General features: G+C 40.3%; 1 protein-coding gene across 1 annotated transcript in view; it reads right to left on the bottom strand.

The window, feature by feature from the left end:
- Window positions 1-714: 714 nt before the first annotated feature.
- Window positions 715-18,365, bottom strand: part of LOC104958250 (xylosyltransferase 1-like) — a 25,650-nt gene continuing 7,999 nt past the window's right edge. The window contains exons 5-12 of the mRNA XM_010785974.1: window positions 14,267-14,347; window positions 13,654-13,870; window positions 12,868-13,044; window positions 10,045-10,313; window positions 7,311-7,506; window positions 6,815-7,151; window positions 1,476-1,488; window positions 715-1,009 (exon numbers count right to left, since the gene is read on the bottom strand). Coding sequence (XP_010784276.1) covers window positions 715-1,009; window positions 1,476-1,488; window positions 6,815-7,151; window positions 7,311-7,506; window positions 10,045-10,313; window positions 12,868-13,044; window positions 13,654-13,870; window positions 14,267-14,347 — 1,585 coding nt within the window. The remainder of the gene's footprint in view (window positions 1,010-1,475; window positions 1,489-6,814; window positions 7,152-7,310; window positions 7,507-10,044; window positions 10,314-12,867; window positions 13,045-13,653; window positions 13,871-14,266; window positions 14,348-18,365) is intronic.

The following is an 18,365-nucleotide window of genomic DNA, read 5'->3' as shown; positions in this document are numbered from 1 at the left end:
GTGTGCCTTGGCAGTCATAGGCTAAAGGGTGGGACATCTTTAAGTGGTTGACCAATCTCAACAGAACCTACCACCTAACCAATCAGAGCAGAATGGGCATCTGGGTTCAGACAGAGGGGGAATTTGGAACTTTGGGATTTTAGCCTTTGCTGAACATTAACATGCACAAAACATATATACAATACACAAAAGGAAAGGGAAAACCCCAACAAGCATAATAGGGCCTCTTTGAAGCATGTAAATATGTCACAGTAGAGGCACAAAATACCCAAATTAACCTGAAAATGTGTATAATAGGGCCCCTTTAAAGAAAAATAATCAATAATGTAACTTACAATTTTTTTGTGGTCAATCAATCTAATTTCAATGTCAAAAAATTGTATATAGCCCAATATCACATAATACAAAATGGTCTCCCTCTGTCCTTCGACACTCGCATTAGACTAAAACCCTACAATTGATGGCGAAAGACTGTTACAAACCTCTGGTATAGCAACATAACAACATTACCAAACAAATGAAAGTGATAATGTGAACATATGATAATGTTGGATCCAGCAGGATGTCAAAAAGCTTTTTTTTTTTTTTTCACCACTCTTCTCTCCTCTCCTCTCCTCTCCTCACCTCTCCTTTCCTCTCTCCCCTCTCCTCCCCCCTCTCCTCCGGGGTTCCAGAGGACGCCCTGCGGCTGCACAGCGGCCCGCCAAAGAACTCCTACATGGAGCAGAGCTTCCACGGCCTGAACCCCGTGCTGCGGCTGCCGGTGAGTCTGGGGGCAGTGGAGGAGGCGGAGGCCAACGCCGGCCTGACGGGGGTGCCGCTGCGTCTCTGGCTGGACCGCCTGCTGGAGGGCCACTGGTCGGCCGCGGACGTCTGCTCCATGGGACCCAGCGTGTGTCCCATCATGCAGCGCTGCAAGCTCACCCCCTGGAGCTCCGCCAGCCCCGACCCAAAGTCTGAGCTCAGCCCCCCCAGAGAGGACGGGAGGATCAGGTAGCAGACGTACGGACTGAGGGAGGACACAAGGAACACATGAAGGAAGACACACGTCCTGTCTGATATTTATTTATTTAAAAGTGTGTGCAACGTTACAGTGAAAGGGGATTAATGAAACTCTGGAGGCAGTGACGGGTAGAAGAGAGGAAGCATCTCCTTCAGTCCTCAGTCAGTCTGCTGCTCTCATTGTTGCTTGGGACATCATGCTGTGTGCGAGTGTGTGGGTGTGAATAAGTGTGTGTGGACGTGGTGTGTCAGAAGAACTCTATACCTCCTGATGTGAGCGTTTCCCTGGGGGAAGGTAGGCAGGTGTTACATGTTCAGATGCTGAAATATAAAACAGTTGGTCCTTGTAGACCAATTCATACTTTCTGTGTCCATGAAGGTCCCGAGCCCCCTGGAAGAGCGCCTGGCTTTGAGCTCATTTTTATCTTAGCCAAGCGGTGGAATTATAACTTTCCTGTCTCAAGATGACGTACAGCACACCTCTAGCTGGAAGAAACAGGAAAAAATTAGCAAGCAATAGAAATATGTCATATTTATTTTGTATTATTTATTTGGTGCCAAAATGACCATTTAATTAAAAAGTGTTCAAAACAAAGAACTGTCTGAATCCTTCAGTCAGCCTATTATATTGGACTTTACACACGTTCTAAATCTGCTCCATACTCGCTGTAGAAACAGATGTCACTTTCAAAGCGTGCAACTAATATACGAGTCATTTATTCAGAAGAGGGTTTATAAAAATTTTATATATATAAGTCAGTGGCTAATATTTCATATGCTGGAATTTGCTTTGACAAAAACACCTGCCTTGATTGGGCGGTGTCTAACGGTTACAACATTTTGTATAATTGGTCTCAACAAAAACAAATGGTATCAGTTATAATGAAATGATTGGATGGAAAACATGTAATGATATAGCTATCAGCAAACAGAGCACAAGTTAAGCCTTGGAAGGGAATATTGTTCTGTATGTCTGAACACAGAGCCAAAAAGGTACATATAAAATAAGTTATGCAGATAAATAAGTTAGATAAATTGATAATTGAATGTGATAAGAAGAGATTTGTTCCACAATTAATATTCCTGTATTCAGAATATCAGATTGTAGTACTCTGGAAAGTAAATGGGCAAAAGCAAATTCTCGAAGCATTTTTGGTTCCTTCCATACTAAACAAAAATATACCCATGCATAAAGTCGCTGAGAGTTGAGTTTGAGTGTAGTGCGGGGGGAGAGGAGACCACCGACACAGGTTTTGCACCTTTAGATTTCCATGCTGCCCTGTGATGGACATTGTGCCAAGACGTTAAATATTCATAGGGTTGCACCAGTTAGGATGAAGGTTACACTGTGTGGCTTTTAAGAGTAGTGACGCATACGAGGCTTATGTAAACATCAGTTTTAGTAACGGTTTTTTAAAGACTTGGCTAATATTTTCAGTTTTAGTCAGACACTGAACATAAACAATACTGTTAGTGAAAAAAAATCTGAAAGGTTGGTTAACTGGATTAAATGTCAGTTCAGTTTCATTGGATAGAGTTTGGAATTGTAGCTACACAAGATTTTATTTATTAATATTCCGTTTTTTTATGGATTACACAAACTACGTTTAAAAAATAATTCAGCTTTAGATGAGCCAGGCTAGCCTTTCCCACCTGCTTTCAGTCTTTATGGTAAGATGATCATATTTTTTTGTTAATTTACAGCAAGAAAGGGAATAAAAGTTCTCCTGAAAATGTCCAAATATTACTTTTCAACCCCACCCTATGTTACTTGTGTTACCAAATAACAACTAACAAAACTTGATCCTCGCTGGTGCAATCCATCTTTTGTTTGATACTATAAAAACTGATATTTACTATTTTTTGATAAATCATTTCAATGTGTGTAGTTGCCATGTGACTATTATTGGGACCAAAACTGGAGAGGAGTGTTTTTGTTTTGTTTTAACCATGAGAGTGAAGCTGAGAATGAGTGTTGTTCTGTGACAGTCAGCACTTTACGTATAGCATATAATGGTCACAAAAAGGATTGTGACTATTATATATAAATTATTATTTGAAATGGACGCCTGGTGCAGATGTTACCAGAAGTTATGTTTCAGCACAGTGTTGGTGGGTGTAGCCATGAAAGAGCCATCTTCTGTTAAATATATCAGACATTTACTGCCACTAGATTAAGGGTTCAAATGACAGCAACAGGTACGATCTGGTTATGTTTTAACCTTTGGATTTCTGAATTAGACTGAGGACATTTCCCTTGTTGTGAATCCTTTACTTTTATTATTTAAAAAGCACAATATAAAAAAAATAGGTTCACCTGTAAGGGAGATTATTAGGAAAGATAATATGCGAGAATGAGGACATGACCACCAATAAATAACAGTATTTTGCTTAACATTCAAGACGGTAGCCTATATATACAACTTTGAAATAGTTCTTTATGGTTTTGTGTCAACAAAATAATAAGATTTATTCATGAAAAACCCTATTGCTGAATTAAATCTGTATTTATTTCGGTTCTGGGACAAAAGCTGTAAAAGAAAGCGGGCTTTTATTTTGAAATGTAGCATGAGGGGTATATAGGTCTAAAGGAGATGTTCACCACAAATACGTGAAAAAACCATAACCAGGTAGAAAACGTATGACTATTTTATTTAGTAAACATGTTTTGAGTTAATTCGACAGTCATTTGGTTTAAATGTCGCATCATTCGATTCACACAAAATATTCGGTTTTAAATACATTTCTTATGGAGTTTTCAGAATTATTTTTTTGTAAAATGTAAACATTATTTATTAATTAACACACACATACAATAATTTTGCCTTTATGCTTCATTTTTGCATCATGTCGGTCTCAGAGAAAGTCCTGAATGTTAAAAAGACATTTTATTTTCTTTGCTGCACAATGTTAATTTGAATATTAAGAGCCATTTTATGTCCGATATGTACTTTTCATATAACGAGTGAGTTGATGTAATTCAGTATTTTGTAAAATACTCTGACGGTGTACAGTTTCTAAGTTAAGATGATGATGGTGCCACAGAATTCATGTGACTGTTTATAAGAATTTTTAAATGTTGATAAAGTTTTCAGATTCTGGAATTATTATTTCATACGTTTTTCTCACACTTAAATTCAGTTTGTTTATTTTATTTCCAGTACAACCCTTTTTGACGCAAGTGCCATTTTTGTCTGATGTGTTTTTTCTCTCTCTCTCTCTCTCTCAGTGGGAGTAGTGCTGTGCCTTAGATGTTATCATGTTTTAGGAAATGGTCTCTGAAAGCATCAAAAACTCTAAATGTCCAAAAGCCAAAAAAAAAGTAATAAGAATTTCTGTGAATGCCTTATAAATGACCTTAGCGATTTTGAAGTACATTTTTTGAAAATAAAACTGAATCTCCCTTTATTTCATGCCTGTTGATTTATTTCCGATTGATGTATAAACAGGTCATTCCGGGGTGGGTCAGAGGGCTTCATGGAGAAAAACCTCAAAGACTGTAATGTAACTACAGTCAAATTTACTTCCAAAAAGGTACTTACAAAATGTACTGTGTTTTATTTTCAAGCTACCTCATACGATTTTACACAGTATTAATGCCGATATATATACTTTTAATTAAGGAAGTATTTTGGAGGAATTGTATTCATATAATAAAGTATTTTGACATCATTTTACTGCTACTAACAACTCAGTTTTATCTGCATATTTATAAGATAAGAAACAAATCTGTTGAGCAGACCCCAGGTGTCGCCTCCTCTGTGGATCCCAAACCCCATGCTGGGAACCACTGCACTAGAACACCAAATGTGGATTTATCCACTTTTAAATAGACCCTTACTGTGGGGGAAACTTCTGAAAGCAATTGGAGTCAGGACTCAGAGACACGAGGAGAGCTGAAGCTTTGATGGCAAACAGTGATGGTTTATTTGGAGCTTCGGCCGGAGAATTCACAAGACATGTCACGGGCCACGGTTTGACCACACGGTTGAGATGCCACAATCAATTCTGAAGAACTCTTCTGTAGTTCCAGGTTTTAACTAGTTCAGAGTGTAATAATCAACATTCTTCATCAGCGAGACTAAACAAACATGGACCCTGAATCTAACTAGAGCTGTCGTCCATAGGAAATAATGTGCGCCAGGGAACCTACGTTCCTGAGAAAAGAAGGGCTTCTAGATGTCCCTGAACAATAAACTACCTCATGTCAGCTTGTGCTCGGTCATAAGCTGGCAACAACAATGCGCCCAAGCTGCCCCTCCTTAAGAGAGATAGCAGCAATACCGCAGGCCGTAGAACTATGCCATGGGAAAAGAGACAGTAAAGAGAGAAAAAGATGAACTGGGTCGAAGGTTGAATACCTAAGCTAATTATTCCGCCAACACTTACAAATGCACTTATGCCATTTTAAAGTATTTACATTATCAGGGGTCTATTTNGTGTGTGTGTGTGTGTGTGTGTGTGTGTGTGTGTGTGTGTGTGTGTGTGTGTGTGTGTTTGGAGATAACTAAGTAAAGCCTGGGATATGAATAGATGGTGATGTTTTATTGGCTGCTGTCATAAAGTGAAGATGGAGTGTGACGTGATCTGATCAGAGTGTGTGTGTGTGACATCAGGTGTCTGTGTGTTAAATAAAAAATGTACTTCCTTAACATAATGACATCACTATGTAACACTCACACCATCTATTCATATCCCAGGCTTTACTTAGTTATCTCCAAACACACACACACACACACACACACACACACACACACACACACACACACACACACACACACACACACACACACACACACACACACACGAGAGGTTCAGCGGGAAGCTAATTTGGGACAGAGGTGACCGTGTGTGCGTGACTGGATACTGACACTATAAATATGTGTGTGTGTGTGGTGTTGACAGCTGTGACAGGAAGGGCCTCTGCTCTGTGTGTGTAATTTAAGTATTAGCTTTTGACATAAAGACTACAGTGACCCCTGTGCTGCTCTTAAATATCCGTTCAACAGGTGTTTTCAAGGGGGTTCTGCAGGATTATAGCCAAGCATTGTGCCAAATTAGTGATATTTTACTGACTAGCAGAATAGTAGTAATAGGTCACTCCACAAAACAATGCTTATAGACAATACAAGTTACTGGACCATGTAATAAGGACTTTTTTAACATCTGAAAATGTGCTATACAGTGGTATATACTGGAATTAGGGATGCACCAATACAAATATTTACTTGAAAATATATTCAACAACCTAAACCATAGCAAGACAGTACATGAATAATCAGAAACAAAGCTGAAAGAAACCGAAACATTTATGAATAAAATACATCTATTAGCTCCTATCCTCTTAAATCTACCTCAACGTTATTTCACCAAAAGGTTATTGCAACATGTTTAAGGCATGTTGACAAGAGCTAATTAACAATTAAATATGTATTCAATAATTGAGGTCCTGTAAATAAAGTCGGTCTGCCTTTCATTTTTTACAGTATATTTGATCCTAACTGTCCTACATGATTCACACAGGGTAACAGCTATTGTCACCCTGAGGTTAAAGACGGCTGATCAGGGCTGCTGAAAGTCTACACATCTTCCACTGTAGACCTGTTATGTCTGCACCTTAGCTATTCAAATCTATCTAAAAATATTATAATACTTGACATGGTTTGGCTTTTTTTTAAGGCTAATGTACGTTTCTTGCCGCTTTAAGTTTGTATCTTCTTGGTTGATCACTTTTAATTGAGTTAGTATTAAAGCAGTAGCTAGATGTCATGATTTAATGTGTAGATGTATTTAGGGTGTCTCCCCCCCTCACCTTGTTGTATGGGCTGCTGCCGGTGGAACTCGAGCGGGGCCATGATGAAGCTGGTCTGGCCCAGCAGGTTCCAGTGGTGCAGCACCCTGAGGGTCCACAGGCCGGGCCTCAGCGGGGGGCTGAGGGGCGGCCGGTAGTGCGTGACCTCGGCGGACGCGTCCACCAGGATGTCGTAGGTGGCGGCGATGACGTTGGTGGGGTCGATCCACACCACGGTGGCCGTCAGGTTGCTCTGGCTGCGGCTCCAGCGCTGCACGGCAACCGGCTCGTCCCTGGGGCCCAGCAGACCCCCCCAGTTCCTGAAGATACGCTCCTTAGGGTCCCAGTCCGCCCCCACCTGGAGAACAGGGAGAGGGTCATGGAAGTGTTTAGGTCCCTGAGAACGTCAACGAGCTAGTTTTCTGGCTGTGTTAATAAACGACTTTCTATTTTCTCAGAACTTCTCCATACATAATATACCCTACTGGTCATAACAATGTACTGTGTGTGTGCTGACCTGGACGTGCTGCAGCCTGTTGTTGGGTTGGGGGGGGCTGGCGGGGGTGTAGTGGTCTTTGGAGGTCACCCAGGTCTCCAGGCTCTCCAGCTGGGCGGAGGCTCGGTTGGTGGCCACGTGGCGCAGCAGGTAGCCCTGGAACTTGTCTGACAGGAAGTAGAGGTGGACGGATACAGGGTGGCTCGTGGACATGAACCTGAGAGAGGAAAACACACTGTACTGAGAACATGCTGCAATGAAGCGGACACATTTAAAAACATTTTTGCAAAGTTACATTTCTATCTTTGTCTTTTTAAAGACAAACAATATTTTTTTACTTTTAGTGACACACTAAACTATCATTATTTTATTGAATATTTTGTTCTATTTTATGATATACTATACTATAATTTGTATGACATCTTTATGAAATTCTCAATTTTCTTTAGTTTTAATGGATTTTTTTCCTTTTACGACAATATAATGACATTTTTTATGGTATTCTATACTTTATACTCTTACTGTGACACATTTTACTAGGACTTTTTTACATTATATTTTATGACTTTTTTTAATGACATACCATAGCCTAATATGGCATATTTTTATGACGTCCTTTAACAGGGGTTTTCAAAATGTGATGACCAAGGAGAGTGCACACACAAAACTGAATATGAAATAGACAACAGATTGTTAAAATATAATGTATGCATTTTATATCATGTTCAGGGGCCACAAGAAATGTTATTGTCCTTTGAGGAACTAGGAGTTTTATTATTTTCATGTCTTTCTGTTCAGAAGACTTAATCTGTGTAAAACACAGGTTCAAAAGAACTCTTGAATTCAGAGCCCAGTTAACACCTGGACCTTAGTTAGCAGTTTTAAACTGGATACAAACCCATCGTGGAAACCCACCTGTAGCAAGTGATCAGCTGTACAGAAACATGAGATGAGTCAGAATGGAGCAAAAGCATGAACAGGCTGCTTGTTAAATTCCAACAGCTTAGCAGTGGGTTCCTAAGAGAGCTCCGTTTTGGATATGGATGGAAGCATGTTTAAATATATCCACACATTAGTGTGTTCGTGTTCTCAGACTGAAATCACAAGTTGGGGGAACAGACAAGTCCTGTTTTACTCCTGCACCCTTGTCCCCCCTTCACACACACTTCCCATAATGCTGCCCCCACCCATCCCCACCCAAAATCTAACAACAACCACCTCCTTGTACCTACTGTGGGTCTCCACCCCTCCACACACACACACACACACACACACACACACACACACACACACACACACACACACACACACACACACACACACACACACACACACACACACACACACACACTCTGCTGGAAAAATCCAGTCTGCAGACACTGTAGCCTGGTTGTATCCCAGGACAAGGTGGAGTTATCTTTATATTTAATTTGGACTCACACATACACACCGGTTTAGTGAGTCTAGTGGAAAGACACATTTCATCTGCCCGTCCTCCTCGATCCCATCAGACAGAGATTCTGCAGTTTCTCTCTGCCTAAATGTACTGAGCCAGCGACTGAATAATCCTGATACACTTATGGTGGCAGAGGACTTCATTGCATTGTATTTATTTTTATGTCCCAAATATTGTATGTTTCATTGTTGAAGGAGCCTGGGGGTTTTATTGCCTGTCTTTTCGTATAGCCAAAAACAGCTCTACACAACAATAAAGCCATTACATCGTAAAATTGGACTTGAGGTTGTTTTGCCTTTAGTTCACATCAATGAATAAAACCAAGTCAAAAGTCATCCATTGTTGCCTCTTTGCCACGTTATCAGATTCGCTTTTCCTGTCGCACTGACTAATTACACAACTTTTTGGGACTTGGACCAAAAACCCACTTTTCAGGCTGTTCCGTTTTAGGTGTTTTGTTACACAGTTTGTTGGACAACATTATGACCAACCTAAACAATCCAAAACAACCGGAGTGTTGGTTTGAATTCAACCAAACAGGTTCAGCATGAAAACATAATGTTTCCAATCTACATTTTAACTCATGGTTCTGTTTCAGGGGACCGTTAAAGGAAAATATGTTTTTTCCCAACAGATGCTGCATTCACTAAATCTCGAGTGTTTGTGTCTTTTCTAATTCCACAACTATAATATTAAGTAAAACGTAGACATACTTTCATTTTACTTATAACAAAGTATTTAAACTGTGGTGTGACTACTTTTACCAAAGTAAATATCCAAGTACTTTATCCACCACTGATTATTGTATTGGGAGAACTTTATATAATATGGCTAATACAGTACCAGTCAAAAGTTTGGACACACCTTCTCATTCGAAGGTTTTTATTTATTTAAATATGTTTACACATTGTAGATTAATACTGAAGACATCAAAACTATGAAAAGGCACATATGGAATTATGTAGTAAACAAAAAAGTGTTAAAAAAATCCAGAATATGTTTTATATTTTAGATTACTCAAAGGAGCCCCCTTTTGCCTTGATGACAGCTTTGCACACTCTTGGCTTCTCTCAGTCAGCTTCATGAGGTAGTCTTTCATAGTTCAGATGTATTCAGTATTAATCTACAATTAAATAAATCATTAAAATAAATAAAAAGCTTCAAATGAGAAGGTGTGTCCAAACTTTGACTGGTACTGTACATACACATTTCTCTCACAACACAAATAAAAGTAGGTTTAGTTTTTCCTGGTTGACTTCCACAACACATCCCATTCTCAATAAACCCACATGTTTTTACCTGCAGCTGTTGTCATTGGGGTGTCCCTGCAGTGAGCTGGCGGCGCGGGACAGTCCCATACGAGCGAAGGCGTGATAGTGGCTGAGCGTGGAGTCTGATAGGCTGGCGGGGCCGTCCGTCTCATGCTCATAGATGTTTTCCCAGTAGGCCTGGAGCCCCGGGGTCCCCGAGGGGTGAGATCCAAATAGGTAGGAGTCCAGCTGGTTGATGATCTCCTGGCTCACGCTGGCCTCAAACTTCCTGGCGAAGAAGGTGGGTCTCGACGCTTGCTGTAGTCAAAACATACAAACAAAAATGAAGGATGGTTGGAGTAAGACCACACACAAACACACACACAATTCATCATGTGGCTGTTTCTTGAGGAGGCAGGGCAGGCTTCATGCTGTCATGACCTCACCCAGCCGGCTCCTGGTGGCCCCGGCAGCAGGGCCGGGCCAGGAAACCCCAACATAATGAGAGCCATGCGGACTGCAGCGAGCAGCAGATTTATCTCAGAGGTTATTCTGGGGCTGTTACCGAACAATCTGTGTCCTTACACAGCTAAAGAGAACAGAACATCAGAGGGAAACTATATAAAAGTGCCTTTTCTCTATGTGAACGAGGTCAGCCAAATATGACTCAAGCAGCTGCTCGCCTGTAGGAGCAGCTTTATTTAGAGTACACAGGTTTCACACTTGTGAACATGCCTTTGGATTTTACCTTTTACGGCATAGTTTTATCAATTTTCTTTACAATATGGATTTACAAATATAACTTAAATGATCCAAAACAAACAAATTCACGACAACATGAGATGGAACGTTTTTCATTATCTATAAATCTGCGTATTATTTTCTTGATTGTTTACTTTTTAATGTCTTAATTTGTTGGTCCAAACCTCAAAAATATTCACTAAAATATGATATAGAACATAAGAGCCGTAAGTGTCCTTATTTGAGAGGCTGAAAACAAAATGTTGTTTTAAAAAAAAATATTGTGTGATATTTTCATAATTAGTGCATGAAATGTTTGATCTTTTAACCACAAATGTGTATAATTTCAGTCTTAGTGGACATTTGTTCCAAATTTGAGGAAACTCCTTCTAGGAAGAAACCTAAAACACATTGATTTGGTTAAATGATGGAGAAAAAAAAGAGTGTGTATAGTACTGTACATGTGTGTTCCTGACCCTCACATTCAGGACTCAGCCTTTCTAGCAAGCGAACCCGCACATTATAATAATGATAACTTTAAAAACCTCAGCGGCAACTCGCTACAGAGCTCTAAAAATACCAAGAGTCCAGCTGTTTCCAGGACCAGCTCCTATAGAAACCATCCGAAGCCCGACCACAGAGGCTGCTCAGGTCTGTGGTTACAGCGAGCCGAGGGCCGCCGCTCCGAGGCCACTGATCATTTGTGAATACGGAGCTATTCTGGGCCACAGAGGCCCTGAGAAGGGAGGGCGGGCATAAAGTCTATCATCTCTGTAGCAAGGCTGCAACATTATCACAATTAAAACAACAAAATCCAAAGAATGAACACCAGGGAAAGCTTTGAGATTAACAAGACGTTCAAACCACATCTGTCACATTTGTATATCTTGGTAAAAAAGATCAAATGAAACACTAGCATTGGAAGAGCCATTGAGAGCTAGCTAGTTTTTTTAAATGATCAAACCTAAAAACCTAGCCCGCCCTTGAGCCACAGGAGGTAGAGTGAACTACTGATCGTTGGGTTGGTGGTTTGATTCCTGGCCGCTGGGGTTAACATGTCTTTTAGCAAATGAATAAACCCCAAATTGCTCCCATGGCCAACAGTGTGTGAGTGAGTGTGTGTGTGTGTGTGTGAATGTTAGTCTCCCTGAGCAGGTGGCACCTTGTATGGCAGCCTATGCCTCTGTTCAATATGAATGTGTGTGAATGGCTGAATGAATGCTGATTTGTTGTAAGGCACTTTGAGGGGCCGCAAAGACTGGAAATCAATATAAAAGCAGTCCATTTACCAAAAGGATAAAAAACTGCTTGAATCTTTCATTATATATATTTGAAGTAATGTTGTTTTTTTTTTCATATTATATTTACCTCACTTCTGGATATCAGAGAACTTCAAACTTCGTAAGTTTTCCTTTCAAAAAACCAGAATCCACTGTATTTTTCCCTTAAAATAACCCTTAACAGTTAACAAACATTGAACTCACACTCTACCTCATTGCATATACATTTAAATGTAAAAAATGGCAACTACTTAAATAAATAGTTTTCTTTGTTTATATTTCTCTAGTATTAGATAGGCTATAATAATGTGTTCTAACTTAAAGGTGGGGTAGGTGAGTTTGAGAAACCGGCTCGTGATACACTTTTTGTTATATTCCATGGAATGCTCTTAACATCCCGATAGCAATGAATATCTTAAATGCTTTGACAAAAAATCCATAAAAAAATGTCATCTGTGTGCCTTGGTAGTCTGTAAAAAGCACGACCAATCATTTTAGCCGGCCCGGCTAAAATAACTGGATGGCCTACCTGCCTGTCAGCCTTCCATCTGTGCACAAACTTATCTCGTGCCCTCATTGGTCATGTGCGCGTTCGTGTGTGTTGGAGGAGGGGCTCTGTGAGGAAGTGGCAGATTCTTTCCGGCTGTGTATTTTCAAATTCCAGCGCACTCGAGCTGGTTTCTCCAAAATTACCTACCCCACCTTTAAGGTTTAGGTTTTGTATATTTAAATTTTTTATTGACTGCCTCATTAACATCAAAACCATTTCCAGAAATTAGAACATATAAACTACATCTATTCTATTTCAAAAGTTTATATCAAAATGAGCTTAATTTAGTTTAAAGTCTCACCTGGAAGCGCGGCAGGTCGGAGGTCTTGAAGTCGTTGGGCGAGCAGCCGCACCAGTCCACGATGTGTTTGTACTGACATTTACATCCCAGCTTGCGGTTCCAGTTGGTGAGCCTCAGGTTGTTGTCCACCATCGTCTCACAGTGGGCGCTGTTCTCCAGAACCGTGTGGAAAAATGACTGCAGGGACAGACAGACACGCACGTTTATTCTCTTCAGTAAAAGCGATTCATCTAATGTACTTTCTTTGATTGATGCAATATGATTTTGATGTGCCAGATATCTGTTTTAAAAATAACATATTTTATATGATTGCATCTTAAAATCAAATTTCTACCAAATTCTGATATGCATATTTTGTCTGTGACAAATAAAGAGTATACGGATATTTTTGATCCAATGAATGTTTCAAAAGATTCAATAAATTTGACGTTAAAAGTTAAAGTAATAGAAAATGTCCATCACAAGACTTCAAACTGTTTTTTTTAAGTCAGACAAAACCGCAAAAATCAAAGAAATATTGTCAGATTAATCGATGGTTAAAATATAAGTAATACATCACAATTTATCAATTGAACAAACAAAAGTAATAATTAATTACAAGTACAATTATAAAGTAGCATAAAAATGGAAATACTCGAGCAAAGTATCAAGTAAAGTACCTAAAAATGTTCACGCTAGTGTGTCTGTGTGTGACTGTGTGTGTGTGTGTGTGTGTGTGTGTGTGTGTGTGTGTGTGTGTGTGTGTGTGTGTGTGTGTGTGTGTGTGTGTGTGTATGTATGTGTTACCTCAGCAGGCAGCAGTGTGTAGGCGTAGAAGCTCTTCATGCTGCTGACCAGCTCGTCTCTGGAGTTCACCACGTAGTCCACGAAGGGCCGGTTCAGCAGGAACCAATCAGAGCCTCCGTCCACCGCAATGCCCTCTGGGATCTTACGGTCCCCGAGACGCCACATGTGCGTGTCACACTCGAGGAACAGACGGTCCAGACCCTGCTTACGAATGAATCTGAGAGGAGTGTCCAGAGTTTAGATGATGACTCAAACTGACATACAGACAGATGCAGTTAGCTACACGTATACTGCTTTAAGAAACTTAACCTGTGTAAGCGGCCATTATATCTTAATAATATAATGTAAAACTCTTATGATATATATATGATATCTATAAGGTTTGTTAATAGTAACATCTAAATTAAAACTGTCATTGTTTTATTGAAACTCATTCTGATGCTAAGAGGAAAACAGAAAGAAGAAGCGGAAGTGAAGAGCAATTATTATCTTTTTACAAAAGACAACTACCTCCCCTACAAAAAATAAGATTCCAATCAGCAGAGAAAAAAAAACACACAAAGGGAGATTTAAAAGAGGAACTGTGATGAAGATTGAACTCTCTTTTTCTCACCGTGCGTTGTCTCTGCCGTGAGATTTGATGAAGTTCATGTTGCGGTACTTGGACAGGAACGCCACCAGCAGCTCGTTGGTCCTGAGGGGAGACATCAGCTGTCAATCATCCACTCAAAACGTATCTTTAGAGAAATGTGATGATATGACAACTATTGGATATACAAATGGTGCCTTAGACATGAATGTTGATGGTGAATTTCCACCTAGCACCATCAGATACCACATGCTCATACCACTGAGAAAGGAAGTATTTAGATCATTTTCTTTTGTTAAAACTACTAATACCAATAAAACCCACTAAAAAGTCAAAGTTATGCATTAAAGAAAATCCTAAAAGTATGCAAATATAATGATTTAAATGTTGTATGTAAAAGTATAATGTCCCAGGCTTCTGAATTATACTGTATATATATACAGTATAACACCCTTTAATTATTAATACATTCAACTAAAAGCTGGGTTTTACCCTTGTAGGTGGTTGAGGTGCAGATTATTTTTTAGCCCAAAAATAAATATATATATTTAACTTAATTAATTAAAATGTTTGAAACATTATTTTGCTTTTCAACCTTTCATACCGTGAAAAACATCTTATCGCATCATTCTGTGTGTTTGGAGAAGCAAAACAGAATCACACGATAAACGCTGTGTTTGCAGAAAACAGTGTTTTAAGGGGGATTCTCCTTGTAATGAATACACATGTAAGCAGGATGCCATTAAATATTTGAACGATACGTCTCTTTCTTGCAACACAATCTTCCATTTAGGGGAATCAGAGTCACTGTGTTTGGGACAGCTGGGCCTTTTATTTAGTTTCCTCTTCAAACTGTGCGGAGCATCAGTGTGTGGCCTGATGCAGACACACACACAACTCGGCTAACTTTGATTACAGTCGTTAAGACGCTCCGCAGGCGTGCATGTGTGTGTTTGTGGGCATGTTTGTGTTCGATCGGTATCACACACACATTTAAATCTAACTGAGGCTGCTGCAACCTATATTCATATATCCACTGGTGGAATGTAATGAAGTACATTTTACTCAAGTACTGTACTTAAGTACAATTTTGAGGTATGTGTACTTACTTTAGTCATTATAATAAATTCAATTATAATAATGTTATGCTACTTTGTACTTCTACTCTATTTTGACAGCCAATATTGTATTTCAAGTATATTTATTTGCCAGCTTTACTTTACAGATAATTACCTAATAACATATATTGATAAACTAATAAACATTGACATAAGACATCCAGCAGCAGTATACAAAGTAATTCAAACTAGCTCTATCTTTACCAGTCAAAGATGTATTAAAAGATCAATAATCAAAATCCAGTAATTGAATATATATATGATTGTGAAATAAGCCATTATGCTAAAACCAAGTGTATTCACCATTCACACTGTAAGTATATATTTTTAAAAGTAAGTAAAAGTACTAAAACCTAACCGTGAAAATACTCCACTACAAGTAAAAGTCCTGCAGTCAATCGCTTACTCAAAAACACTATGCATCAGAAAAAACCCGCTAAGTATGGATTGGGCAGTAAAACATTTCCTGTCAGGGTTTTACCGCTGTGGATGTTTTTACATACTTTATATCTGTTGGCTAGATTAAACTCATAAGCCGTGTTCACACAGCAGTACTTTTCACACTTTAGTTCCGATATAGTTCCGAAATGTCGCGTTCACACCAAAAAGAGACGGAACTAAAATTAGTTAATGTTCATGAGAGCCTTTTTTACCCCCTTTTCCGTCCCTGCTAGAGAGCAGGTACTTTCGTGGAAGAAAAAGGTTCCTATGTCTGATTGACAGGAAGGAAAGCAAACCACACCCCGTTTTGTGAAGCCGCCATTTTATTATCCTCGCATTAACATTATTAGCATTAGCCCAGCGCACAAACGCAGAGAGACTAACTTATGGCAACACAAAAGAAAACATGGGAGCGGTGGAGATGAGGAGGTGTCGGTGTTCTGGCGATTTACTCGGAAGGCTTCAGTAGAACCTGCTGGGAGCAAGCCCCCAGGAAGTGCGCCGGACTCAGATGAAAATATTCGTGGTGGCCAAACGGCGGTACTACACTTCCGTTTGGTTGCCAGGCCCGGAAACACTTTTTCCCATTGACTTACATGGGGAAAGAGTGGTCTGTAAATCGTTGGATAATTTTTTTTAAACTAAATAAACTACCCAGTATGAACACTTGTATAGCCCTTATTAAAAACATTCGTTCCTCAAGTTGTAAAAATGTGCTAATAACGTTATTCTGAGAGTTATATCCCTCTGCATTATGAACGCGCATCTAATCCACGGGACCGCGCCGCCCAGCACGTTCATGTTACGTGTTCAGCAAGCAGCATCACTACATGCGTTTATCTTTACCCATGGATGCACGATAAGAACGGACCCATATCGTCTCACTGCCATCCCACGGAGCTGTAATAATGGATATATTGCACATGTTTGCTGTAATTCATCATTTGTAAAATATTATAGTACATGGGCTGTATGATTACATCTTGTATTAAATAAAGTTAATATTACCGACGTAGATTAACGTCCCTTTAGCTTCTTATTAGGAGTTGAACGTTGCTGTTTGCTATTACTATAATACCACGCAGGGATAAGCCAGAGTTTACAACCTTTGCATGTGGGCACAACACGTTTTGACCCAGATTAATTAGCTATACCATATGCAGTGATGTACCTGAACGCGTTCAATGAACGATCGTTCATGAACGCCTTCATATTTTGGGCGAACGTGAACTGAACGTACTGTATTTCCACTAGATGAACGTAATTGAGAACGCGTGAATTCTCGGCGCTGTATAAAGGCGTTCAAAAGTGCGTTCATTCTCAGCACTGTATTATAACGGCGTTCAAAAGTGTGCCAGATTTCATATCCCAGTTAAAACACACCGTAAACAGGCTTCAAAATAATGCGGAAAACCACCCAATCTGGCAACAGCAAGCTGCCTGTGACGCGTACGCGCCTGTCACCCCTGGCTGTCGCACTAAAATATACGTCATCAGACTCCTCACAACAAACAATGTGGAACCGCGGAAGCCGCGAGCATTGAATGAATGAATTAGTATGGACGAAGCCGAGAGCAGCTGCAGCAGCACTCGCTCAGAGTCAGACTCTATGGCGTCGGCGTATGAGCATTTAAAAGAGTTTTACTTTAAAGTCAGTACTGACTCAGACGGAAAAAATCTAACGTTTGCCTGTAAACTGTGTCCGCCCGGTTTGAAAAAGCAAGTCCTTACATCGACGACGTCGACAGCAAACCTTAAACGGCACATTGAGAATAAGCATACGACTAGCCTTTCAAGGTATGTGCGAGTGGCGAATAAAAAAGAGAGCCGAAACAGATCCTCTACCACCCAAATCCCATTAACATCGTACAGGAGCGGCCCTGTTTTCACTGTCTCCCAGCCGCAGCTAGACAACCTGGTTTTGCAGTACATCACTGGAGACCTGCAGCCTTTGAGTAAAGTGGAAAGGCCAGCTTTCATAAACCTAATTAAAGGGTTGCAGCCATCCACTCGGTACGTGCAAGACCTCCCCCTCCCTCTACTAGGTGTTAGACGCTCCCGTCCGAGGGTCACGACCAGTAACGAAAGACTCGACGCAGTGACCGCCCGCGTTCCCACCTTAGACCCAAGTAACCGTAGAAATGAAAGTGCAAAGTAGTTTCAAACTGGTGCAGAAGACGAGAAGCGTAGTTATCGGTACAGGTAGGGTCTTTCTCCCCCACTTCCGGCCCTCGTTTACAACTTCGCCAGACCCATGACGCCATGTGTGTCTGGCACGCAACCCTAGACCTCAGAACAAGTGTAAAACTGCTTATGAAAACGCTCTATCGTCCCCACATCACGCGAGGAAATTCGGCCGCACGGTCTTGAACCCGTCTCCAGACCGTCCCTGTCAGTCAAACAGCCCAATCGGTCACCCATACCTCCATCCGGATAATTTCCTGAGTAAGTGCGACAGGCGTAACGACAACACGGGTGCGTAGTTGCGTCCTCATGTCTAAATTCCAACTGTATACACAGGAACCTTTAACGACAAACGTCCACAGCATGAGAAAAAAGAACTA

Source organism: Notothenia coriiceps, unplaced genomic scaffold (assembly GCF_000735185.1).
Source record: "Notothenia coriiceps isolate Sejong01 unplaced genomic scaffold, NC01 NC01_scaffold00028498, whole genome shotgun sequence".
Classification (NCBI taxonomy): domain Eukaryota; kingdom Metazoa; phylum Chordata; class Actinopteri; order Perciformes; family Nototheniidae; genus Notothenia; species Notothenia coriiceps.
Note: the sequence above shows the minus strand (reverse complement) of the source record. Positions and strands in the feature narration are given on the sequence as shown.